Below are 23,518 nucleotides of genomic sequence, written 5' to 3' on the forward strand. Positions count from 1 at the left end.
TATATATATATAAAGTTCTTTCGTAACCGCACAACAATAGTTTACCAATCGGGTAAGCTAATTGGGGCGATTCCATCCATCATTGTCATCAACATTGATTCCATAAAAAATATACCATATTTCTTTTGATCTTTTTGACAGGATGTTTGCTTTCAGGGGGTTTCTGCTACTAGACATTATATCGGTATGATCACCTTCCCTGGACAAATGTATATATTTGTACGTACATATACATGACACTTTAGAGCAATTTTATATTTCGAAATTGTGCCTTTTCTTAAGAGCTTGCAGTATTACACTATATTTCAGTCTCTTGGTTATAAAAAATATATAACTGTGAATGTTTAAATAGTAGTCGAATTCTATTCGTCAACGTTTCGCCCTATTCCATCAGCGAACGAGTGCCAAATTAAATTATTTTGAGCACTTCATTAAATGATATAGACAGCTATGGCATCGGTACCTATTTCAGGTGTCACGCCTTAACCGATTAAATCTCAGTGTCAAGTGAGAGGTTTACTAAGAGTGTGATGTATCTGAAAATGCATAATCAACGAGCTCAGTTTATGGAGCACTCAGACATGGAAATAGTACTCTGACAAAGATGCTGAGACGCGCAAAACTAGAAAAAAAAATAGAGGAAAATAATGCTAAAATCTACTTTTATCGAAGAGACAAATGGAGTCATGTAAATACGACAATAAGATAAAGAAGAAAAATAGTGAACATACAAAAATAAATAGATTACATAAAATCAGTAATGAGATTCACCGTTATTAATAGCTTTCAAGCCTCTTGTCACCTATTATATAGTTATGTAGTTGAAAGACGTTTTTACGGCTGTGTGTGTACACGAGTTAGTGTTGCGTGTCGGTCCTTTAATGAACGAATGGCGGTCATCATAAAAAGGAAGATCTGTTCGTGGCAAGAATTTCTTCGTCGCGAGGCGTTCAAATCTGGGTTGAACTTTATTGTATAGCTAGCTTACTTGCTCGATGGGCCCTCCAGCACTTGAATTAACGACCTTTTATCGTTCTTTTTTTTTTAAAAGACTAATACAAATACTCGTCTCTAGATACATAACTGCACAAAATGGGCTGCTGTTGCAGTCAATAAAAGAAGACTGTTTAGATTTTGTTCAGGATTTTGGCATATAGCTAGGAATTGCACGTCAAGGATTTGAACTTACGCTGCAGTCGTGATTTTGTGTGCTGGTCCTGTGCGTGTAGCCGTTCGCCTGTAGTGACCGAAACAATCCCGAAACATATATCATCGCTATACATCGTTGTGTCATCCCTGTGGTTAGCAGTAGCGAATACAACTGATTTAGTTGTTGCTTGTTGAAAGTTGTTAACCTTCATTCATCGGCCACTGACGATCGCTTTTAGCTCGACAGTGTTTACACACTCCCGCAACTTTTCGGTCAGTCCTGAAGAAATTCACCGGCGAGCGCTAACGTCATGTCCACCGTGTACGGATTAGGTCCCCTTGTTTCAAAGACCCTATATTGCATTCGTTGGTCTTTTTGCCCTTTGCTCGTTCCCATCTACGTCATTTAGATACTTGTAATTATTCTTTGAATGCCCAAGTGATTATCAGCATAGCCGTAACACTATTTAGTCGTAATTCAATTTCTACTGGACGTAACACTTTACATATCATTATACATCATCGTTTGCGTTATATATAGAAACGATGCAGTCAGAAATGTAGCGCGCGCCCTGCGCATTTCTCTCCATTTGGACTGGATTTGGTAAGAAAACGGAATCTATCTACTACGGCCTGTTTTAGCTTAATATTCGTGTCTGTGTGACCCGGCCAGTGAGTTAATGCGTTTAAAACAGCGGAGTTACCTGGAATATTAGGGATTTTCGTAAAATAACCACGTCTTTTAAAAATCCTGTTTTATAGGCGGTACAAGGCATCCATGCGTCTACCGCCATGCTTGTTCAGGTCGCCAGTCCTATCTTCTCGCGTTCAGTTGTTAGTTTTCGAACTTTTTCCTTTCGCTTGTGAGGACGAATCGACTAAGGTACCGTTATTCTTTTTCTTGAGAATCAGCATCAGCTTTTTCGACATGAAGTAAGGTTTTTCTCTCGATCCGTCATGTCGCTCGCAGTCCTCTAGGAAACAGAGAAATAGGGTATCGACGGCCATGTTGTACACATCGAAAAAGCATGTCGTAATCAGATAGGCGCCAAAAGCAATCAAGAACACGGGGAATAAGGGGTAGTTGAGTTCGGGGATGTATCTATTCAACTTCTCACAGCTGCCCGAAAACACGTAATAGGCTAGACCGGAAGTGATGCCAACGACGACAAGTTTCGAAGCCAAAAGGAGGAAGTCGGTTACCTGCAGATTTACATAGGCATCAATAAAGGCATAAGAACAAAATAAATGCGGAAGTAAGGAAATTGAATATCAGGTGTGGAGAAAAAGTGGAAATGAGATCTGTTCGTAAGTCTAGTCGTGCTTATGATTATATCGTTCCGAGGCTATGTATGGTGCTCAATCCGCACACGACACGCATTTTGACAGAATATTGTATAAAAGCGGGCAAAAATCTATCGACAGACTGAAAGTCTTCCCCTTAAGCTTGTGCATGACTGACATCGTTTATGAGACTTATGCGCTGTGTATAATGAAACGTGGAGATGCTGTGTGTTAGCCATGTCTAGATTGTCTGTTGCTAACCTTGTCCACAACGACGACGCGGACGACGTTGCGCATTAACAAAAGGAAGGACCTTCTAGCTGACGCGCAGAAGTTCTCGCCATAGATTGCCGTCATGATATAAGCGTTGCGATTAATGAAACGCAGAAAATTCTCTAGGCACCAGCAGAAGCAGCGACAACAACAACGAAGCGCTTTCGTTACTTCATTATCGTATTGCTTCAGCTTCTGTTCGATGTACTCGATAATCGTTCGAATAAACGACACAGTTGCGATAATCAGAGAGCCAAAAGCTAGCGTTCCCATATGGTATCGAGTCGTCGCCCACATAGCTGAGCACACCGTCAGCTTGGGAATGTCCTGCAAAACGAACCCCAATAACAAAGCGTAGAAACAAATGACGCTCAATATCGAATTCGATTGACAAGCACAAAAGAATGATGGATTAGTGTCGTAGACATTGCATGTCATAGGCGAATTGGTGTAGAGAAATTTCGGATTGCGCCTTAAATAACAGAGGGAATTCTCACACATAACAGACCCAGCTTCATTAGAAATAATCAGGAACTAAACGGTATCCAGAGAATATCAAAGCCGAACTACTAAGACAAAGATGTCACCTACAAGCCTAGTCACCCAACATCAAAAATTCTATTACCAATTGAGCAGTTTGACGTTTAGCTACTTACTACTCTTAATTGGGTACATCTCCGATAAAATTAAATCAGGACCCGCTAATCCATTAGCGTTGGCAGCCTCAGCACCGTTCACAACCTATCGCGAAACTAGAAGCCCTAATCGATGTTGTCCTTACTATGCTAACAAACGTTGATTCTGTAGCTATAAGGGTGCGGATCCTAACGGCGACTTGATATTGTACAAATCTACACAATGCGATACTGTACAAACCGCTATCGAAGTGACAAGTGTAGACTTTTACACTATTCGATAAAACAATGTCAAAAGGGGCTCAGAAGGGGCAGATTTAAGATCTACCATTCGTAAAACAATATTTTGCTTGGCGCATTGAACAAGACCACCCCAATCCTATCATATTATCCCCATTTTAATAAAGGAGTATGTTGATAGATCCAGATGCAGCTCAAGGACAGGCAATAGGTCATTAGCCTAGACAAACCTTCTTGTTACGCGTCCAGTAGTAGCTAGCAACAGCAGCTGCGAGGGTCATTTCGCCGAAGGCCACGATGAATGCCGACATCCAGAGAAAGCCACAGAAATTGTACAGGTGTGAATAGCTGACATGAGACCCGAGAGCGCTGTTGCCGATCGTGCACGTTTTATTATTGAATTTTGAGTACCCGCCAAGGTCTTCAATGCATTGTTCATAGTACGATTTCGTCGAGGTATCGCTGTACATAGTCGCGTCGATACCACCGGCACTCGATGGAGTTATGGACATCAGCAGCCTGTTTGTGTTTTAGAAACGAACGGAAACGAGACACGTATTACGATCAGTGTTGTTGAAGCTGTCCGGGAAATGCAGAATATATGTCGCGCGCAAGCGAACAGCAACGCGTCTAAGGATACCCTTTTGACGAAAGAGCTAAATAGGTTATTAATATATATGCTTGCAATGTTATAAAGAAAACCTTATTCGTTCAAACGGTGTAGCATTTACGTATCGTTTACTTGGGACTTGAAGCAGCAGCTCCTAGGCCAAGGCTACATGCGGCTTCATCTTATACGGGCGTTTGTATGCGCCCAGTTTCCTGTTCATATATTGCCATTATGTCGGCACAAAACTGCTCTACCGTGACGAACGTAAGTGGGTAAAAAATAGCCCGCTGGGGAAACACTTACAACGCAACCGTCGCTGTAAACAATAGGACGATGAGCTGCAACAGGTAGGGAAATACTGGGAATATTAACGCTGTTGGCATGTAGCCGATAGCCCTGCAAGAAAGTCCGTAGGAAGAAATGGGATGTTACGCATCAGAGTTATCGCTGCAAGTAGCAAATAGGTAAGCAGCATAAAGACGAATTTCAACACAAATTCATACGTTTACATCATTAGATAGTTAGTTATGAGGTAAGAACGTATATGTCAAGATGTAACGAACGGAAAAAAGTACGAACTTAGCGGCCTCCTTAATTAGGGCAGTAGCGATTTGCACGCGTTCGCGAAGGCAGATTATGACCAAAATTAGAATGGAAAGAGCAACCGATGCTAAACAGCCGAGAATTAGCCACGTTTTTCGATTTCCCGTATAATATGAGATCTTGCGGGAGAAGCCGATACCTTCGTCCGCTCCTGGAACTCCTTTCAGCGAGATGTACTTGTACCACGAAAATGCCGTAGCTAACAAAATCGAAAGGCATGATGAAAAACACGCGTGATTTACTGCCTTCGCCCGTCGTAGTAACGTTCATGATGTTATATTTCTACAAATATTATTACCAGGAATTACGATATACCGACATACAGACTCATAATCGTAAAAATGATAATAATCATTAATTATTATCATAATTACCATGATCGTAATTATGATTATTAGGGTTTTGATGTTACTAGGGTTCAAGTCGCTTCCGCGATATCTCACCTATAATAAGGAACGACAGAATCCCTAAAATGCCCAACCAGACCATAAGTCCTGCCATTAATCTAATGGCTACGATCCAAACGAGCGCGAGGACCATGGCAATAAAGAGACCGATTAGAATCACCTTCCACGAGTTGCTGAGGTCTTGCAAGAACCGCTCAAAGTATCTTCGGGCGTTGAGGATACGCTGCATCTTTCGCTCCGCCTTCTTGAACAGCTCATTGCCAGACAAGACCTTGCCATCCGATGATGTTATGGTGATGTTAGCGCCCTTGACGTGCAACACATATGGAAAATGAGGAAAAACCATTGCGCCCGTTAGATTAATTAATCGACCCATCGATTTGCTTCGTGAGCAAGTAAGCAGAGGTAGACAAAGCCTAGAACTCGATCGATATGACGATTTAAGTTTACAAATTCTAGCTAAAACCGTTAAGGTACACTAAAACTATTTCTAACAAGACAACAACCGAAGATAATCTAGTAGGATGCTATAAGAAGGAGACACTGCATTCGTTTAGATTGGTCATAATAAGTCACACTGATAATACTAGACATTGAAGAAAATGTTCTTTGTTTCATATATCCTAGTAGGCAAAAAGTTATCCTGGTAAACAACGGATTGGGATGCCGTTTATATTAACTCGTGGGAATGTACGTCTGTTATTTTTAATTAGATCTAAAATTTCGTCTAGACTTTAAAAAACTTTAGCTAGCGTAATAGTCTTCTCCATAAAGTGCGTGCGTAGGATTTCAGGTTGCAGTCAAGCCTGACCTAGCTCAGATCTTAGTTTGGAAATTTCCCTAAAAAAAAGAAACTACCGTGTCGTCAACTTATAAACATCACCATTTGGATAAAAACAAAGACTTCAGAAAAGAGTCGATAGGATCGGTTTCACACCGAGCTGTCATAACTGAGTCGTCCATAGTAATCTCATACAAAATCTATTTGGAAATTCAAGTTTAAACGGATAGCGAGCTTGGAAAGCTTGGTTAGCACTCGATCAATATTAATCGGCGAAAAATCGTCATTCACACACGCAATACCCATTTAATCAATAATATTGGACTCACACTAGCACTCTTCTATCCTGTTTGGGCACTTACGTTGTACGACTGGAATTCGTCCTCGACGGACGTTGGGCTCGGAAAGCAGCGTCCCGCGGCGCTCACTGACGAGATGTAGTAGTAAGCGCACGGAGCACTTGGTCCGCTGGTCAGAAATTTGAGGTCCTTCGACATATCCGTTCCGTAAACGCAAACCATGTGTTTCTTAATTTCAGCGACATTTGGGGGGTCCTGATCGTACTGCGCAACGCTAAACGTCTTCGACGGACACTCTTTTACACACACCTGCAGGATAGAGTTAACAGCACACTAAATGTCACGTTCAGAGGGAATTTATACAAAAAAGTATGTGTATAGAACAAGATGTGTAATTTCTGGGTGGTTCAAGGTTGATTTGAATTGATAGACGAAAATTAGGGGATAATTAGTTTTTTTTTAGCTTTTTAGATTTTTTTAATTTAGCGACTCTGTGATGACTGCCCAGATTAGTTCGGTTGAAGATTCGTGATAAACTCTAAATTAAGATGATTCGAAGGTAATTAGTTACATCAGTCGTGCGGCTAACTTACTTTCACGGCACCATTTTCAAGACTCCACATACTCGCATATGAATTATATACAACAGTATGTATGTATCTTGCAAAAATAACCTTTCAAGGGTAAAGAAAATTACAGAACGTTTGTTTCGCTAAATAGTTGCTAAGCTATATTTTTTCTTCTATAAAAAGTAGTAAACTTCATCGAAGTTAATCTCGTGGAACTAATCAATATAGCTTTACAAATATATACTCCTAGTTTTGATGCTATTATCTAGTAAAGATTTGAGAAGCTGATTTAGAAAAACGGGGCAAGCTATTGTAGATCAGAGCAGAAGTGACTTCGCTAGCGACTGTCCTATCGGCCGTAACTACGTTTAGATAAAAGTTAGGCCTGTCGAATTAAGCATATTGATGATAGATTCGGAATTAGAATACGTATTCGTACAACCCTATTTATGTATACCAGAAGAATACTTTTTCAGAATTAAAATGTATCCCTGAGCAAACAGATCAAAAGAAGACATGTATGAAGAGTTTTTAAAGAAAACTCATCATACATGTCTTTGTCCTTTCGGTCTAGTGGTAAACAGTGTCCTACTGCACGAGACAGTTATTAGACCCTGGCCAAGCCTATATTAAATGACATATATGTATTAACATAGCATAAATGCCTGCAATCGATGCAGCCCGCTACGGTCACTAGCCGCTGTCACTTGTAACGCGATAAGATGGACCATTTTGCCTATGTTTGCAAGATGCCCAAAGCTTTAAGTTACCTCTTTCATCGTTTGTTATACCTTCTTATCGATGTATATTCTACACATATAGATATTTGTTTAGATTCTATAAACATGGAATGAAACCAATATGCAGAACATAGCGGATAACGTAAATGCTAAATCGTGAAACGATTTCTCTCGAGTTCATACGTACTGCAAATATCTGAGTCTTTTTTTTACCACTTATGCTTACTGGTTGTTAGTTACGACTGATTACTTCAAAATACGAACCTGCGGCGTCCGGCAACGTGTCGTTGGAATCCACTCATCGTCTTCAAACTTTGGCTTACATTTGAAAAGATCGAAAAAGAAGAGATATGGCCTGTCGCTGTTAAATCAAATACAAAAGAGAAAATTAATTTATGTACTGCAAAGGTACTGCAAAAAAAATAATTGATTTTGGTAAACGAACAAGTTTTGCAACAACGATAACAACTTTCGGCTAAGTTAGTGGGATCATCGCTTCCAGTGTAGTGATACATTGCCGGTAGGCAAGCATTTGCAGAGCTCAAAAACGTCATATGGAAGTTATGTTGCACCTCAGATCGGTTAAATCACTAATATGGGGGGCAAACATACACATAACAGTAGAGAAGAGAACCGCTGAAAGCTTTAGCCCGTTGTTATGGAAAATCACCACAAACGGTTGTGGTTACAAATTCGATGGAGCAAATCTATCTTTTTCTAAGTGCCTTTGCTATTTAGAGGTCTATATAGAAATACGCTCAATAGTTACGTTAAGTGAATTAACTGATTTGGATAAAATCATGGTAAACTAATGCTGTCGAGATTTGTGCAAGCTCTAGCTCAAACGGAAAACCCATAGTATGTGTCCCTTAATAGACGGATGTACGGACAGGGTACCATTGCGCTCTGGCAGGTTATGGCCCCATTGCCACCCACGATTCTTAGCTACAGCGGGCGACTGAATTCCGCTGCCGGTTATAATATATTTACGCTAAAAAGTAAGTCCCTTATGCAGTCTCTCGGCCGGCGGATGTTGTCCACATCCTATGCCTAGGCACGGGCAACTGACATGTAATTGTCTATGGGTAGACACGAAAGACGATGCGGTCAAATCTCTCACGAAGTGTACGCAATTACATCGGGCCGATTCACCGTACGCCAAAAGGATAATTAATCGATATAAAGTTATCATTTCAGCTAAAATCCATGTCATAGAGCTTACCGTGTTTGTTTAGTGATGCAGAGTGAATCGAAATGTTTCGTAAATTACTATGTATTATATTATCTATTACTAGTCAGGTGTTATAACTATATTTTAAACGTTAGTACTGTTTAAGTTAGCATATAATCCCGGCGCATCGCAGTGTATAATTTATTATCATCAATCAAGTGAGCAAAATAATTATGTTACTAAGTAAATAAATAGTTGAGTAACTTACGCATATTTGCCTGTTCCGCAGATATTTCCATTGCTGTCCGAAGGGTAAATTACCCGGTTAATGTTACCTTGCTTAAAGGCTAAAAAAATATACATGACTTTATTATTAGGGCGAAAGCAAATCAAATAAGTTCACCGAAACACTAACTTATGGTGCTGATGAATGTAATAATAACTAACTGCTCCCAAATCACTGCAGTCAATTTACCTATTATTGAACTGACGAATATGAGTTCCTTTTTTACCGTATATGCTTCCATATGATTATCCATATGACCGACGCGGAGCTCGTATTCATTCAAACATGATTCTATATTCTAAAAGATAGTACTTGTTGCAGAACAAAAATTGTATATATATATATAGGGCGTATGGAACGAATGCAAAAGTTAAATATGTAATCGATCAAATACGTACCAAGTCCTGCAAGAATGGCCCAGCCGGCTAGAAATACGATAAAAAGCAGTAGAAAAAAGACATCTGTACAACTTCTTTGGATTACAGGACCCTTGAAGTTTGGGTCATAGCTAACTGGCTCGCCTGAAAACACAAGGGACGTAAGATAATTAATTTTATAATGAGAGCAAACGTTTATGCTCTGATATTTCCTGTAGACATATTTTCGGCGTCTTGAAGATGAGACTGCGTCCTATTTACCGTTAAGCTATTCAGCTTACGGGTCACGGTGTTGGCCTAGCATCGTTAAAAGGCAAAGTCATGTATTCGATGCGCAGTCTATTAGCGTCCCGTTTAAGAAGGTTTCGCTGGGTGGAAAATAATTAAAAAAAAAATTGTAAATGAACAATTAGTCGATAATATTATAAAAAAAATCCACTAAATTTAAAAAATAGATGTCAAATAATTATTTTGTATGAGCTTGTCGCCGGATGTTTTCAGTAGATTTTTTTCTTCGATCGTTACTAACTTCGAACAAATTGTCCTTCTATGAGCTTATCTCTGCGCTCTATTAATGTAGAGATGGCTTTATTCATTCAGGCAAATTGATAGTTCCGTTGCTTGTTGGCCTATTAAATTTAAGGGCACTTAGCTAGGCCTACTCGGGCCTAGGCAAACTGTTCGTTATGCAGACAGAAGTTAATGGCCATTTGAAATAATGCTTAGCAACACTACCGGATGTAAAACTCAAAAAATTATTTCGGCAAAAACTCACTCATATACCACAATCACATTATTGTTAGATGATATCCCTTACATACACAAACGATCCTGTAGCAGCTTTGCGTCTGACTAGGCACTAGATATAGGGCGGAAGGTATAAAGGTTCGAATACCAAGTAATTTGCCGTCAGAGGCATAGAACCAATCTAGCCAAGGCTAATTGCAGAGTCCCACAGTTGTCGTTCTGCAGCGGGATATAGAACTAATTTTCCCATAAAAAACAATGTCACCTTTCTTTCACAAATTCACATAAAATTTCTTTTGAGGCATAGAAAACTGCTATCCCGATAGAACAACGACTCATTCGCTAGAGTTTAATCACAGCGTTAAAGTCACTACGTGTAGAGCGTGTATCTGGGATGCCGCACTTAGATCATTGTCTTACAGGGTATAGTATCAAGGCACGACAACTCTCCCATAATCTTACACAGGCTGCCACTGCTCTACCATTCGGTGTCGGATCCATGAAACTGTTGAAAACTATACGGGCCCCGAGTGCCTGGCTATGGCTAACCCGGATATATGTGGCGAACTGTAAAATTCACTTGCGTACATATAAGTTACCTCTAATGTTGAAGCGGGAGGTCTGATAAGCATTCACCTTGAACTATATATAACACAACCCGCTCAGCCGATAACCTATAGACTTATTATGTATGCAAACAACAAAACTTTTAATTAAGTTCCATTATCGTAATATCCACTGCAGCTAATAGTGCTAACGTAGCAGTTGAAGGATGCATCGAACAATGGTGAAATGTAGTAACTTAGCTCTCCTCTCGAAGTGCCCTATTCGTGGCGTACCTATCAATACCTCTAGTTATTCGTTTGACGTAAACAAGCTTTTGGAATCATGTCTTTTAGGTGTAGCATCAATGACTTAAAGTCTGATCATTTACTAACTTATCTAAGGGTTTCGTTAATAGATCTACAAAGCTGCACGATAACCATACAGGTAGTTATTATTAGCCTCCTAAGCCTGCCTAAATTTGTATGGGAACGTTAGACTGCTATAGGTTAGAAATTGCTCTTCAGTAGTTCCTAGGTGGAACTTCTAATAAAAGGGTTTACAACAGCTCGACCAATCACCGTTTACAATTGCGTCTGAGCTAGCTAGCTTCTTAGACACTGTTGACTGTTGCTAACATGGCACGCTTCCGTCCCAGCGTAAGGCACCATGACCACGCGCATAGTCAGAAACTTAAAAACACACAAAGTTGGGAGTCAAGCCTGAGGCCGAGTACAGCATGGCGCCGTAGTCGCTAACGTAATATCACACACCGCTATTCATCGTGGTCACAATGATTTCGTTTGACAAACTGTTTATTATGCCGTTCCAACATTACTCAAATTGTTTCATGATCATATGTAAGTGAGATGGACCACTGCCTAAAGAATAACTACCCCAGGATAACTTGTTAGCAACAGCTGTGTGGTCATTTTTTTTTTAAAACTTCCTCCCTACGACATACTAATGGTATACAGCGGTCTTAGGCACGCGTTACTTTAAAATCAGACTGCGTATTAGCTTGGCAAAAAATATATACATGGATAGTTGCAAGTAAGAACTTCAACAAGAAAGCCAGTAACTAAAACCTATTAGTTCCTATATTTTAACAAGCTACTCGTTATGGACTGTGTCAGAGTCCAGGGCGCAGTTGTGAAAGTTTATCTGGTAGTTATATTTAAAAAGATAAATGTCGTGCATCATTTAGGACCTTGCGCTGCTATTGTATATAAAGTGATTTCTGACTACCTTTTAGGTTATTGTATCTGTCTAGTCTAATTATAATTGCAACAATCGTCGCTGTAAACCTTGAGAACTATAAGATTATAGTTGGTTAACTATAAGACTATAGGGCTACATCATTGCCCCAGTAGTTTCATCAGTAACCCATACATCAGGATTTCGGTTAGTCAACTCTTGCATTGTTCTTCTAATTTCCAACAGCAAGTTCAGTTGATTTGTTTACAAAGTAGGTAAATCAAAGGTCACCAGTACAGTACTAAGGAAACATAGAAGTTACTTGAAATAGGAAGTTAAACTATGTTCATTTCACTGACAGCAAATAAGTACCGCTATATATGTCTCAACCATATCTCATCACTGTTTTAACTAGGTTTGGTTTTGACGAACGCTTACGGGCCCCGTAACGATGCCGTGACGTTCAGATGACGACTACGATCCGGAACTGCTACGCAACACATGAAACGTGTCCATACGAATGCCGACCTACCCAAAAGTAGTATTATTATCCACTTATACTTCGATTTTCTCTACCGAAATTGGCTAAGTTAACCAAATATCTCAGACGAGATCAAAACATCCCGAGGAACTTATTAGAGAACTACAAGATGTTTAATGTAGCTAAGAATCCGGGGTGCTTTAATTACTAGGCATTGTATCACGTAACGATCATTGACCACTGATCAGCTATCCAGATGGCTCGGGCTATCGTTTAAGTATAGCTTATATCATTGATGCAGATGGGTTCTATATACTTCAATAAACAGAATTCATCAGATGCCACCAATACCCTCATCAGTAGATCCGGTGTTCCTATCCACGAGCTCAATTGTCGACGCAGCACCTTCAAGGGGGCCTCTGCTTTTGGCTAACTTCATCATAAAATCCACCACATCCGTATGTTTGTCTTCAAAGCTTTTTCATTCTATCTGTTGCTGTTTAATAGCTAGTAAATCCCGATAACGATACTGTTCCACATCAGGTCGAGTTCAATGGCGTCCTTTTACTAAATGCATAAGATTTTCTTTGATTTTCAGCAGTCACGCCGTTCCTCCAATCACAGCAGTCGATTCGGTAAGACTCGTCATAGCCCATCAAGCTTAATTATTCAACGGCACGAAATTCGCGATACGCTTGAGTTGGGAAAAATGTTTTGTGGATCAGATAGGTCGCACCTTTTTCTGCTGCTCTGGGCTTCGAAGCTGATCGCCTTGCAGACCGAATACAACCAACTGCCTTAGAAAGAGCAGCTATAATGGACAAAGCACAAACAAAGAATTGCCGGCGACCCGGTACCCGCTTCGATGACGCAAGACAGCAGAAGTCACGATATTCTCCGAGTTAGAGATAAGCTCCAGAAAGCCAATACCGCCAGCCGCTGTTATTACTATTACTAAAGCAAGCAAATACTCAGTGTGTCTTCCTGTAGTCGGCCGTAGCCATCAGTAGATACGGGCATGCACGGCACGCGAATAGCTTGCATTGATGGCCACACCATATTACCTTCACATGGCCGTTGCACTGAATGGCCTAATCGTGGTAGGTCAGGTTAATCAACATAGGATAAAACTACCTGCACAATGATAATCTGGTGGGCGTCATAAACCCGGACCCTATACATACGAAATATGACCGAATAGCCGCTAATAAGAGGATTTATCGACGATTTATCAAGCTTTCGAGCTAGAATATGAGACGAATAAAAGCGAGAAAAAAGATGCAAACGTAGGTTATTTGTGCTGTCCGATAGGAACCGGCGAGCGACTTTGAGCTAGACGATGACATGACAGACGGAAAGGCTAAGCGAAAGAGTAACAAACATATGGAAGGAAAATGCTGGAATCTCCATATTTAGGGTATACAGAGGTCGAGACAGGTTGATATCGCTTTGTTTGCTTCTGCACCAAGATTAGCGGACAAATAAAAAAGAATATTTCATTAGGTAAGTACGTTATTACGTATGATATGTTTGTTCAATGGTTCATTTTTTGCCGAAAGAGATCGCTAGAGCGAACTAACGTGTTACTTTCTCGTCCGTCTACGGTTGCTGTAGGTGAAGGTCACGATGTCAAGCGAGGTCCCGCCCTTCATTTTTAAGTAGACTATCATGGACCACGTTAAACATAGGGGTCAGTCACGCCTATGGGCGTGCCGCACCTTGCAAACGGTCGTCTGCTAGGCTTCGAACGTAGACATTTCTGTTCTATGAGAAGCTAAGTATTTTATATTAAGCTGAATGAACAATAGAATACACAAAATCTCTCCCGCAGAGTACACTTACTGTCGGCAAGTTTGCATACAAATCAATCACTATAGTAAATCTGATCTCAATAGGACGTGATCAAGATTCATAGAAAAAATATTAACCTAGTTCTACCCGCCCGACGAAATTATCCGATAATACGTACGTTCTTGAGAGTCATTTGTTATATACAAATCATGAACTGGTCACAACAAAAGAATTGTCTTGATGTTAGTACAACAGCGTATAGTTAAATATACCTAATTTTAAAGTAACTAGACTGATCCTACGCTACGTTTCGTTGGAACTAAATCAAGCTGGGCGCGAATAGTAACTTTTAATTTTTGTTTCGCTATTTCATGGATATTTATCTGGTTGTTCATCTTTGTTTTTACTTGCCTATATATTTGATAATTCTATTAATAGGACATAGTTAAACTACACATACATTAAACTTTGAATATATATTGAATAAATGACAATATTCGTGCCCGAATATTCTTGTCCTTATTGAAAACACACTACCATCTCTAATTGCTCCTGGTTCGAGGCCCGTTAGCGCTTCGTACTTGCATCTAAAACAATTATTATTATTATTTATATTCAAGTTATTTTCGTTATCAATAGAAAAAAACCTTCGAAGTCTTCCAAGCTGACTAAATCATTGTTTCAATTCAGTTTTGGTATGAATAAAAATCGGTTTAACGCTTCAGTTATAGAGGGCTTCTCGATTCTCGATGCGGGTCTAACCACTAGCTTACCTAAAAACTATCCAACAGAAAAAATATATATTCTTTCTTTAAAAAGAGTCAGACACCTCGAAGGATGACGATAGAATTTCTGCTTCAATTTCTCTAGCGTGCTATGTAAAAAAAGAAAAAAAAAAATATTCAATGCAGTAATTGTGTATGGTACAACAACAAGTAACGTGACCACCTGTAGAATGAAGCTGAGCAAGGCACAGGCTTTTTATCCATTTACCAGGAATGAAAAATTAATAGACAACTGTGATAAGATAAAATGGTGTTAGAATCGCATGAATATATTAACCAGTTTAGCACCATGTAACCCTTTAGAAAAGCTTGCTTGATCAACGGAAAATGTACAGTTGAACATAAAGTCACAAAACCCATATATATATATATATATGCATATTACTGATTTTCCCCTTACTCGTATATGCTGAGAAGTAGTAAAGAAAATTTTGGCTGAAATTGTTTTCCATAAGTAGCTATATTGGGCCGCTGAATAATAATACGTGCTTCTTCTTTTCCTTAAACGTAACTTTAAACTAAGAAGCAAGCACTACTCGATGTTCAACGTAACGCACCCCATTATTTCCTAATTGTAGGGTATCTCAGAATCGCAGTTTTCTTCTAGACACGTGTGTATCTATTCAGGATGACTCAAACCAGCAACCTCCTTGAATTTGGTTTTCGGTCTCTATTCGACGCCTGATCTTTGATCCTGACAAAACAATCGTCTGCAATGAATTGAGCTAAGCCAGAACGTTTCTGTACGTCTCACCCTTGCGCGTCATAGGTATGTCATAGGTCATGTAGTAACCCAATCTATATCAGCCTGCCTACGATAAGTGATATGCGTAGAAACACACTCGTTGCTGTCTTCTGGGTCGAGTTCAACATTGCGCCAGCGTACATCGCCTTTTCGTTGACCTCCGTAAGCGTTATCTAGCTTTGGTCTCTATGACGGCTTTATATTAACACCGTTGTTGCGGCTACACCTCTACGTCGTCATAGGAAGAAGCAAAATCGAAGAATAACAAAACACTAATCGCGAAGAAGAAGAAGAACCAAGCAGAATCAACACTAAATATCGCATGAGATTCGTGTGGATTGACAGGCCTGCAAATCGAAGACATGATGCTCACAGCGAGCTTTTCCTAGGACCAGCCCGAACTCAGCTATACAGTATCTGAACGTCCTTTAACTGGCTCTACTGTCTATCCATAAAAAACATAGTTCATACTGAGCACTAAACGAGGTATTCGTTTATCTATACGTTAAACTTCAACCGCTCTGTTCTTAAAAAAGTTCCTCTAAGGTTAAATCTGAAGTACGTTAGGTCTGTCACTAACAGAAGTTTGACCAATTGAATGAATTGCAAAAACACGGCCCGCACCCGCTCTTGTAGACTCGCATGAGGCGAGCGAGACACCATCAGTTAAACATCAGGACAGCGGCAATGATCGCGGCAGTAAACTGCAAGTCAAGTCCTCGTTCCCGAAATATCTTCTCCGATCGAATCCGGGACCAAGGCTAAGGATAGAGGCTCGATCCGGGGCGTATGAGCAACGCAAACAGACTAGACAATTTTGGCGGGATTTCGTTGCTTGCCCCGAATCCCCCCTACATATTTTACAAATGTCTCGGGACCGAGGACTAATAGCAGATGCAATTGCGTTACACAATCAGGAGAATAATTGAATAGGTCTCGTAAAACTGTGGCCTTGACCATCCGTCCGTCCAATCGACTAATAAATTTTATCGAGCCTTATGACAGCCAGTGCTAGTTGCTAATGGGTATCGCTTTTGCGACCTAATATAAATATCAGGTTGTGCAAAATCACCTGTTCTCATTGCTACACTTCATACGCCCACCTCGTATTAAGTCATTGTGACGCCGCCACTGCAATTGCTACTGGCCTAGAGGTGTTCCGATGCAGCCGCGATGATCAGGACGAACGTACACTACCGGAGATGTCCAGTACATAGATAGCCATAATTAGGGACCAAATGGGCATCCTAAACTCTCAAGATACGGCGTCAACAAGAGAAAAGAAAAACGAAAGGATAGAAATAGGGAAAATTTCCATGGTAACGTTAAATTTTATCTTCTAATGATTTGTAGTGACTCGCACGCATGGGTGTGTATAGCAATTTTATCTGAACTTGAAGTAATAGAGCTAAGGATAAATTCTGAGCGTTAATAAGAAAAATGTTCCTTGCGCCAATAGGCTATCGACAAACAGGAATAGCACAAAAATGATACATAGATCATACGAATAATGAAGTACTTAGCCGAGGACACTGGGATGCTTACGTCAAAACTATCGATTTCGATTGTTTGCCGTGTACGTACCATCAGCTGTGATATTGAAGTCGTGACAACGCAGATAGAGAATGAATGGTTTATGTATAGAATAATTGAAAAATCAGGCATATTTCAGAACAGGATTAATATTTAGGTTTAAAATTTGCCTATGTCAGAATGAACGTCGTTTTGCTATAGATAAAATATTTCGATTTTATAGCACTAAATGAACTTGGAATAACACTAAACGACACTTAATTAGTGAACAGTAATTGTTGGCCATGTCGCTCAAATTAGGCCACACCTAGGTACTTGTTTTTGTTGAGGTAGTTCTTCAGCAGCGTCATGCGCTGCTGAGAACAGCTATCGACTAAAGAGCGATAGTGGTTTTGTCACTTCTAATCTACATGCCCGCAGTTCATAAGACGCAGCTTTTCGTCTTCAAACCTATAATCGCTAAGTTCATTTAGCATATGGCCGCCCAACAAGCACCACACAGATTCTTGCCTCTGGCTGAAGAAGCCTCTCCCAAAAAAGTCTCCAGAAATGGTACGGTGCGTTGCCGTCGTTCACGAATCAATCAACACTTTCATATTTTCACTAGCAAGCTCTCTTCATCAATTACGTGCGATTACGTATAGTTGGTTCGATATTTTTCCGCATTGCGTTTCCACGCCTGTTACCCGTCACACGGTAGTGAATTATGAGAAAAGCGAAACTTCTTTAGAGAACTTACTACGTCAAAAATGAAACAAGATGGAGCCATTGAGGAGTATAGGCTCAAAGCTGATTGAAACTCTACCGTTGCCTCCTCGCTGCTACCTCCAGTAAAACAGAATATCGGAAAAATATATGACGTAGCTGGTACCTGGTACAACAACCAAGGGTCGAATAACGCGAAGGCAAATGACATCTTTATAAAGCAATGCTACTGCATAGACAGAGTGGAAATGCGTCGTGCGTCTCGCAAGTGTTACCCCGTCTGGCGAAAACGATACTTCTGTAGGATTACCATACTTCTGCAAAACTGGACAATAGCAGCAGTAAATACAGCAGCAGCGGGAGCAGGAACACCTACAACGAACTGTAGGGACGGCAGATGTAGCTGATTTTCCTCACTTTACCCCCTAAATACGTCAGATACAAAAGGGCATTTGAATTTTTAGGTGGTTACGTCTCGGAGTAATCGAATAGGTTCATCCGCGCGAGTCCCTATAGATTTTACGAGACAAAATAATGGCAGATATAAGACGGCTGGCGCGGTAGAGTAGAGGCGTGAAACTTTTAGGATGTAGAGCAAAACAGCAAGAGGTGACACTTGTCAGAAATAGTCAAGTGAGAAAAATTGAATAACATTTTTTTAATAACTATGAATAAATATAAAACAAATGTTTAATTTTATTTTTTACCCGTTCAATTACCCGCCACTGCTGACGGTGAGTGCGGATACAGCATGGGTCTAGTTGAGATTGTTGTCAAACGCTGACAAACAAAACTGTAACCGTTTATGGAAGGGAAAAACGTTTTTTCCATGTTCTAATGTAACATCTTTTTATCAATGACTACCTTCTAGGGCAAGATAGCTAGTTAATGGGATGTGTTTGTTAGAAATGCCTAGTTATCTGATGTATGATACGAGAAACCAACAATAACGCCCCCTTTGACTAGTTAAGTCAGCCTCCGCCACGCAGATCATATACCGTCAACAATGCGATCTACCACTTTTTCGACCATTTCCAAGCCTGCTCCTCCACCAAAACATCTGGGAAGCTACTAGCTAGACACTGATATTTAGAAAGTACAACTTCTCCTGCGAACAACTTATCGGTACGACGTAAGGCTGAACGTGTTATTACTGTAAAGAAAAGCGATAACGTTTCCCAAGGTAAAATTGCTTTAAATACATATTTATGTATATCTATATAACCGTAGACGAGCTAACTTTCGGAAAGACAATCAAAGCTTTGTACTCCAAGTTTTAGGTCAATGGTGGTTCTACGTCCATTTGACGCTTATCTTATTTGACGCTGATGAGTTACACCATGCAACTGGAAGTGCCACAATAGCCCATGTTGACACAAGGCACGTCCGTGCCCGTATATACACGTATCGAATATGCATGCAAAAAAACATAAACGATTATACAGGCACTTCGTATACTTTACCACTACTATAACGTATACCCTTTTACTGGCCTAGCATAATGATTACATCTATCAAATCTGTATAGCCATTAAAGAGCAATGCTCAAGCGGCAGTGCATCTACATAGGAGAGGAATTATCAAGGGTATTTTATCACTCTTCTCGCACAACAGAGTGAAGAGATGCCGGTAGACCAATCGTTTCATGTTAATTGAAGTTTGCACTTCAGTCATTATTAAACGAGATTGATGAAAGGCGTAGTAAAGAAGCATGTCGAGCTGCACCATAGGATAGACCGACGGTCTGGGTGAACATACAAGAACTGTAAAAAAATGAACACGACGTAAGCTCTCACAGCCCTATTCAACTTCAATACATAATTGTCAACAGGCTAACAAATGGAACAAACGCTTACCGTCTATATAGCCATGTTGAATTTTATCCGTTACGTACATTCTATTAATTCGTTATATCAGTAAGGCAGTTATCAGCTATCAGGTGTTCCTGTTTATCGTTGTCTTCGAATAGGTCAATGATTATTACTACTATTGCCATTATCATCATCCCTGTTATTATTGTCAGCAACTGGTCCGAAAGCGTTCAGACGATTTTTTTCACGGTCACACAAAAATATGACCGCAATATGTACACGCATGTGCGCACGCTTAGGCAAAGAGGCGCTAAAATGGCGAACAGTTTGTAAAGTATCCATTGCCCCTGGACTTTGTAACAGTTTTAGGTCTAGCAAAAGCAGGTTAAGTGTCACGCAGAGAATAGTCTTTTACCTATAGTGCACACGAGATGGCGATTACCCTAGCCACAAGGAACTACAAAGTCCATTTCTATATAACTAGCTATTTATACTTGTTGTACTTCTACAGCGCCGTCTAAACGCTACACAGCGATGTCGTCTGTTAGCCCGGTGTTAATCTAATGAGTAACAGGCTTGTCGAACCAGAAAAGAAATGTCGCCAACCATGTCGCTTATCCTAGTAGTAGCGGTACTTAGTCAATTCAAGACAAACACACTACGTCCAGTTACTGTGACCGATTTTTCTAGTACTGCCAAAAAAAACATCACAACCGTTTTTGATGTTATCGCATCGTACACAAGTACAACACCTTACGATCAATCTTCTCTAGGAAGGAAGCATACTTTATTGAAGCATGTGCTCTATTTCAGCTTTTATATTAGCTTCAATTTAAAAGCGAAACCAATGCGTACCAATTTTTCCTGACCTCTGCACAGGGAGGACTGTGTACGCCGTCATAGAATAGACGGGCTCAGGGCGCCCCTTGCTTATGCTTCGCCGCATTATTTTTCTTCGTACTGCCGCTCTGACGAACTCGGCCTACACGGAATGCTGCTAAGGATAGCTTCTTCGATTAAAATTGGTCTCATCTACGTACGCACTCTCAGCTGCCGCGTCCGAAAGCCAAGCTTCAAATATGGCCGGGCTCTTTTCCGTCTTCCTATCGCAAAAACTAATCGGCCTCCCAAAGCGCCAAACGAGCGCACGCTGTCGATTATTTACAGAAGAACAGACAGAATTTTTGTACGCCACCTCACACCACGCTCATTTAAACGACCTAAATATTCTTGCAGCCATTGTCATTGCTGTTATTACCAATCTGCTACACGGCCACTTCTGCACGTTGCCACTGCTCACCCCTACAACATCACAGCGAATGCTCCCTTGTCAACCCGCTGTAATCCATTCAATATACTCGACATCCATATGCACTAGCAGACGTTGCTGCGGGATAGAACACGCTAGACGTGGTAAACGCGACACTGGCGCTTGAAATGCACTAGGGAGCAGAAACATTTGTGAGAAGGAACAAAGTACCGCCACAGTATAGTGCGACGCGGTGCCCTGTAGTGTGTCAAGTGTCCGCGCACGACAAATAACACCAATATGGGAATTGAATGCATATAAATACGCAACTTATACCTATCTACGGGTAGCCATTTACCTAGTCCGTTGCAGGTCGATGCATGCAATGACGTGTCACTGTTAACTGCCGTCTAAAACGCTGAAGACCTGTTACGACTAGACGAGTAATATGCTACGTAAAGAACGTCACGCACTGGGACAAAGCATCGGCAGTCGTAACGTTCATCATCACCAGCGAGAGAACAGGACAAAAAACCAGCGTACGTCACAACGAAAGGCCAAAGCGCTGAGTCGCATTTACGTTCCTAGAAACGTTAACCGATTGTGAAATGACCGAATGAGCTGCAATATGCAAAAAAAAAGTCATGATATAACTGCTGGATCTACAACGCGCCCACGGACGCAACGGGCATCGAGACGTGATCGCTCTTCTATCGCGGAGTGGGTATATGGACAGTGTGCCAATGACCATAGTCAGGTGCTAACGTTCGCGCTGGTTTCACCAGTGCGCTTCGAGAAGAATCAATCCAAGGCTTAGCCATTCTAATCCCAATCAGAAAGGCATACTCAATAGAACGTTGTGTGTACGCGCATGCGTGTATGTACGCTGACAATAAGAGCAGTATTCGATGAAAATGGCATGTGATGGCTGTTCTAGGCCCTTAGCTTTGGACGGATTCCGTTTTTAAATGACATTGCAGGCCGATCGCCCACTGCTACTGGTACAGACATACAAAAGGAAGCACACAAGAGTTCATCGAGCCTTACGTGTAAGCGATGTCAATGCTTGCATTGGCAAGAGCCGTCTATAGCGATTGCTCACAAACTAGTTATTGTTTGTTTTTGCTATTGACCCCCCACGCGTCCCCTACTCTGCTGCTGCTGCTAGAAAGCGCACTCGGAAATGCTATACAGCTTAGCATCTCGAGCGAATATAGGAAACCTAAGGCGAGTCATAGTAGCTACACAGAAATGCAATGAAGAAGGACTTCCTTAAAAAATGGGCACGACAAAGGTAAACCGGTTTTTTTTCTACCAGGCAATACGAATAAATCAATCGTCAATTATTAGAAGAGCATAGGGCATCGCTTACCTAAACGCACCTCAAACTCCTTAACGCTTTGGGCATATACTGGCTATATACTAATATCTGAACAGATGAGCTCGTCACGGTTCTCATTGTAGATATTATCTGTAACTTAAATATTAATGTAATACTAAAAAATATTAATGTGACTAGTTAAGTTTAGTCGTTCTGTCTAGTCGGCGTGTAAATCACTGGAAATAAAAAATTAGCTAACATTAATTTTTGACACAGAAGACCCTGTTCTGAAATGAAGAACCTGTCAATATAGTAGAAATTAGCAAACAGATCTATCTTACAATTAATTTGATAAAAGGCAAACTCTTTAATGGGTAGACTGTTTGGCCAGACACAGACAACATTGCGAGTTCAGCACCGGCGAATCCAGTGTCCCTTCTCCGTTTTAAAACGTATTGTATGCCAGCCATGCCGATACGGACCGAAGTAAACAATTTTGCAAATGAATGTCAGAAAAATGCGAACGTTTTTGGGGCAAGTTATTTCGAGAGATGGCATAATTAATCACTCATTGGACAAATGTACATTCTTATGTTAAACGGTACGGTATTTCAAACAGAAAGAAAAAGAACAATTTTCTTCAATAGTATAGTGGCTGGTCCTGATTATCGCATATGCATTTTCCGGATTGGACAAAAAGGCCCTATAGTGTACATTGTCCCTTTCTGACCCTACACCAATGGATTTGTTCTTATGGGCATACCTTCAAGATCAAGTTTACGTCAGAAAAACTGTATGTCAATATACGTGAAAAAAAATTTGAAAACAGAATTTGAGCAAAAACGCTTCACACCGCCAAACAAGATGTTTGTGGAAATTGGTAAATCATCGGCCCGTTGTTATCAGCAGTGTCTTGACTGGAACGGTAATCGTTTCGAAGTAACAGGGTTGTACGTAGATTCGTTTGCAGTTAAGACATTATATACTATATGTAAATAAGCAACAAAACAAACACGAGCAGTGTATACATCTTTATATGTAATATATATATATCAGGTGTTCCCACTAGCAGCCCACACTTTGCACTTATCTGAATCGACACTACACACAGGTCGCGTGTTATGCCCTTCGTTAAGGACTACACGTTCGGAGGAGAGACAAGAGTCAATATAGTCGGTCGCTTTCC

The 23,518-nt window shown here is 40.5% G+C and overlaps 1 protein-coding gene and 1 long non-coding RNA gene across 16 annotated transcripts in view; one reads left to right on the top strand and one right to left on the bottom strand.

Moving 5' to 3' along the window:
* The window catches only part of Ctl2 (Choline transporter-like 2), a 78,070-nt gene that overhangs the window by 451 nt on the left and 54,101 nt on the right, over positions 1-23,518 (bottom strand). For 9 of the 12 annotated variants that reach the window (XM_022805879.2, XM_086977705.1, XM_022806194.2 and 6 more), the window contains 10 exons: positions 9,446-9,568; positions 9,030-9,108; positions 7,855-7,951; positions 6,345-6,590; positions 5,238-5,508; positions 4,771-4,993; positions 4,495-4,587; positions 3,812-4,100; positions 2,695-3,033; positions 1-2,352 (listed from right to left, as the gene is read on the bottom strand). The exon at positions 1-2,352 is cut by the window's left edge and continues 451 nt beyond it. In XM_022805879.2, coding sequence (XP_022661614.1) covers positions 1,978-2,352; positions 2,695-3,033; positions 3,812-4,100; positions 4,495-4,587; positions 4,771-4,993; positions 5,238-5,508; positions 6,345-6,590; positions 7,855-7,951; positions 9,030-9,108; positions 9,446-9,568 — 2,135 coding nt within the window. In that variant the 3' untranslated portion in view covers positions 1-1,977. Of the gene's footprint in view, positions 2,353-2,694; positions 3,034-3,811; positions 4,101-4,494; positions 4,588-4,770; positions 4,994-5,237; positions 5,509-6,344; positions 6,591-7,854; positions 7,952-9,029; positions 9,109-9,445; positions 9,569-12,743; positions 13,009-20,617; positions 21,090-23,518 lie in introns of those variants that run through there. The other 3 variants (XM_022806282.2, XM_022806364.2, XM_086977708.1) reach the window with 3 other exon arrangements.
* The window catches only part of LOC111250967 (uncharacterized), a 29,467-nt gene continuing 27,261 nt past the window's right edge, over positions 21,313-23,518 (top strand). For 3 of the 4 annotated variants that reach the window (XR_015319321.1, XR_015319327.1, XR_015319329.1), the window contains exon 1: positions 21,362-22,305. This is a non-coding gene — a long non-coding RNA (uncharacterized LOC111250967). Of the gene's footprint in view, positions 22,306-23,518 lie in introns of all 4 variants that reach the window. The other variant, XR_015319325.1, reaches the window with a different exon arrangement.

This window comes from Varroa destructor, unplaced genomic scaffold, assembly GCF_002443255.2.
Source record: "Varroa destructor unplaced genomic scaffold, Vdes_3.0 BEIS01000001.1, whole genome shotgun sequence".
Classification (NCBI taxonomy): domain Eukaryota; kingdom Metazoa; phylum Arthropoda; class Arachnida; order Mesostigmata; family Varroidae; genus Varroa; species Varroa destructor.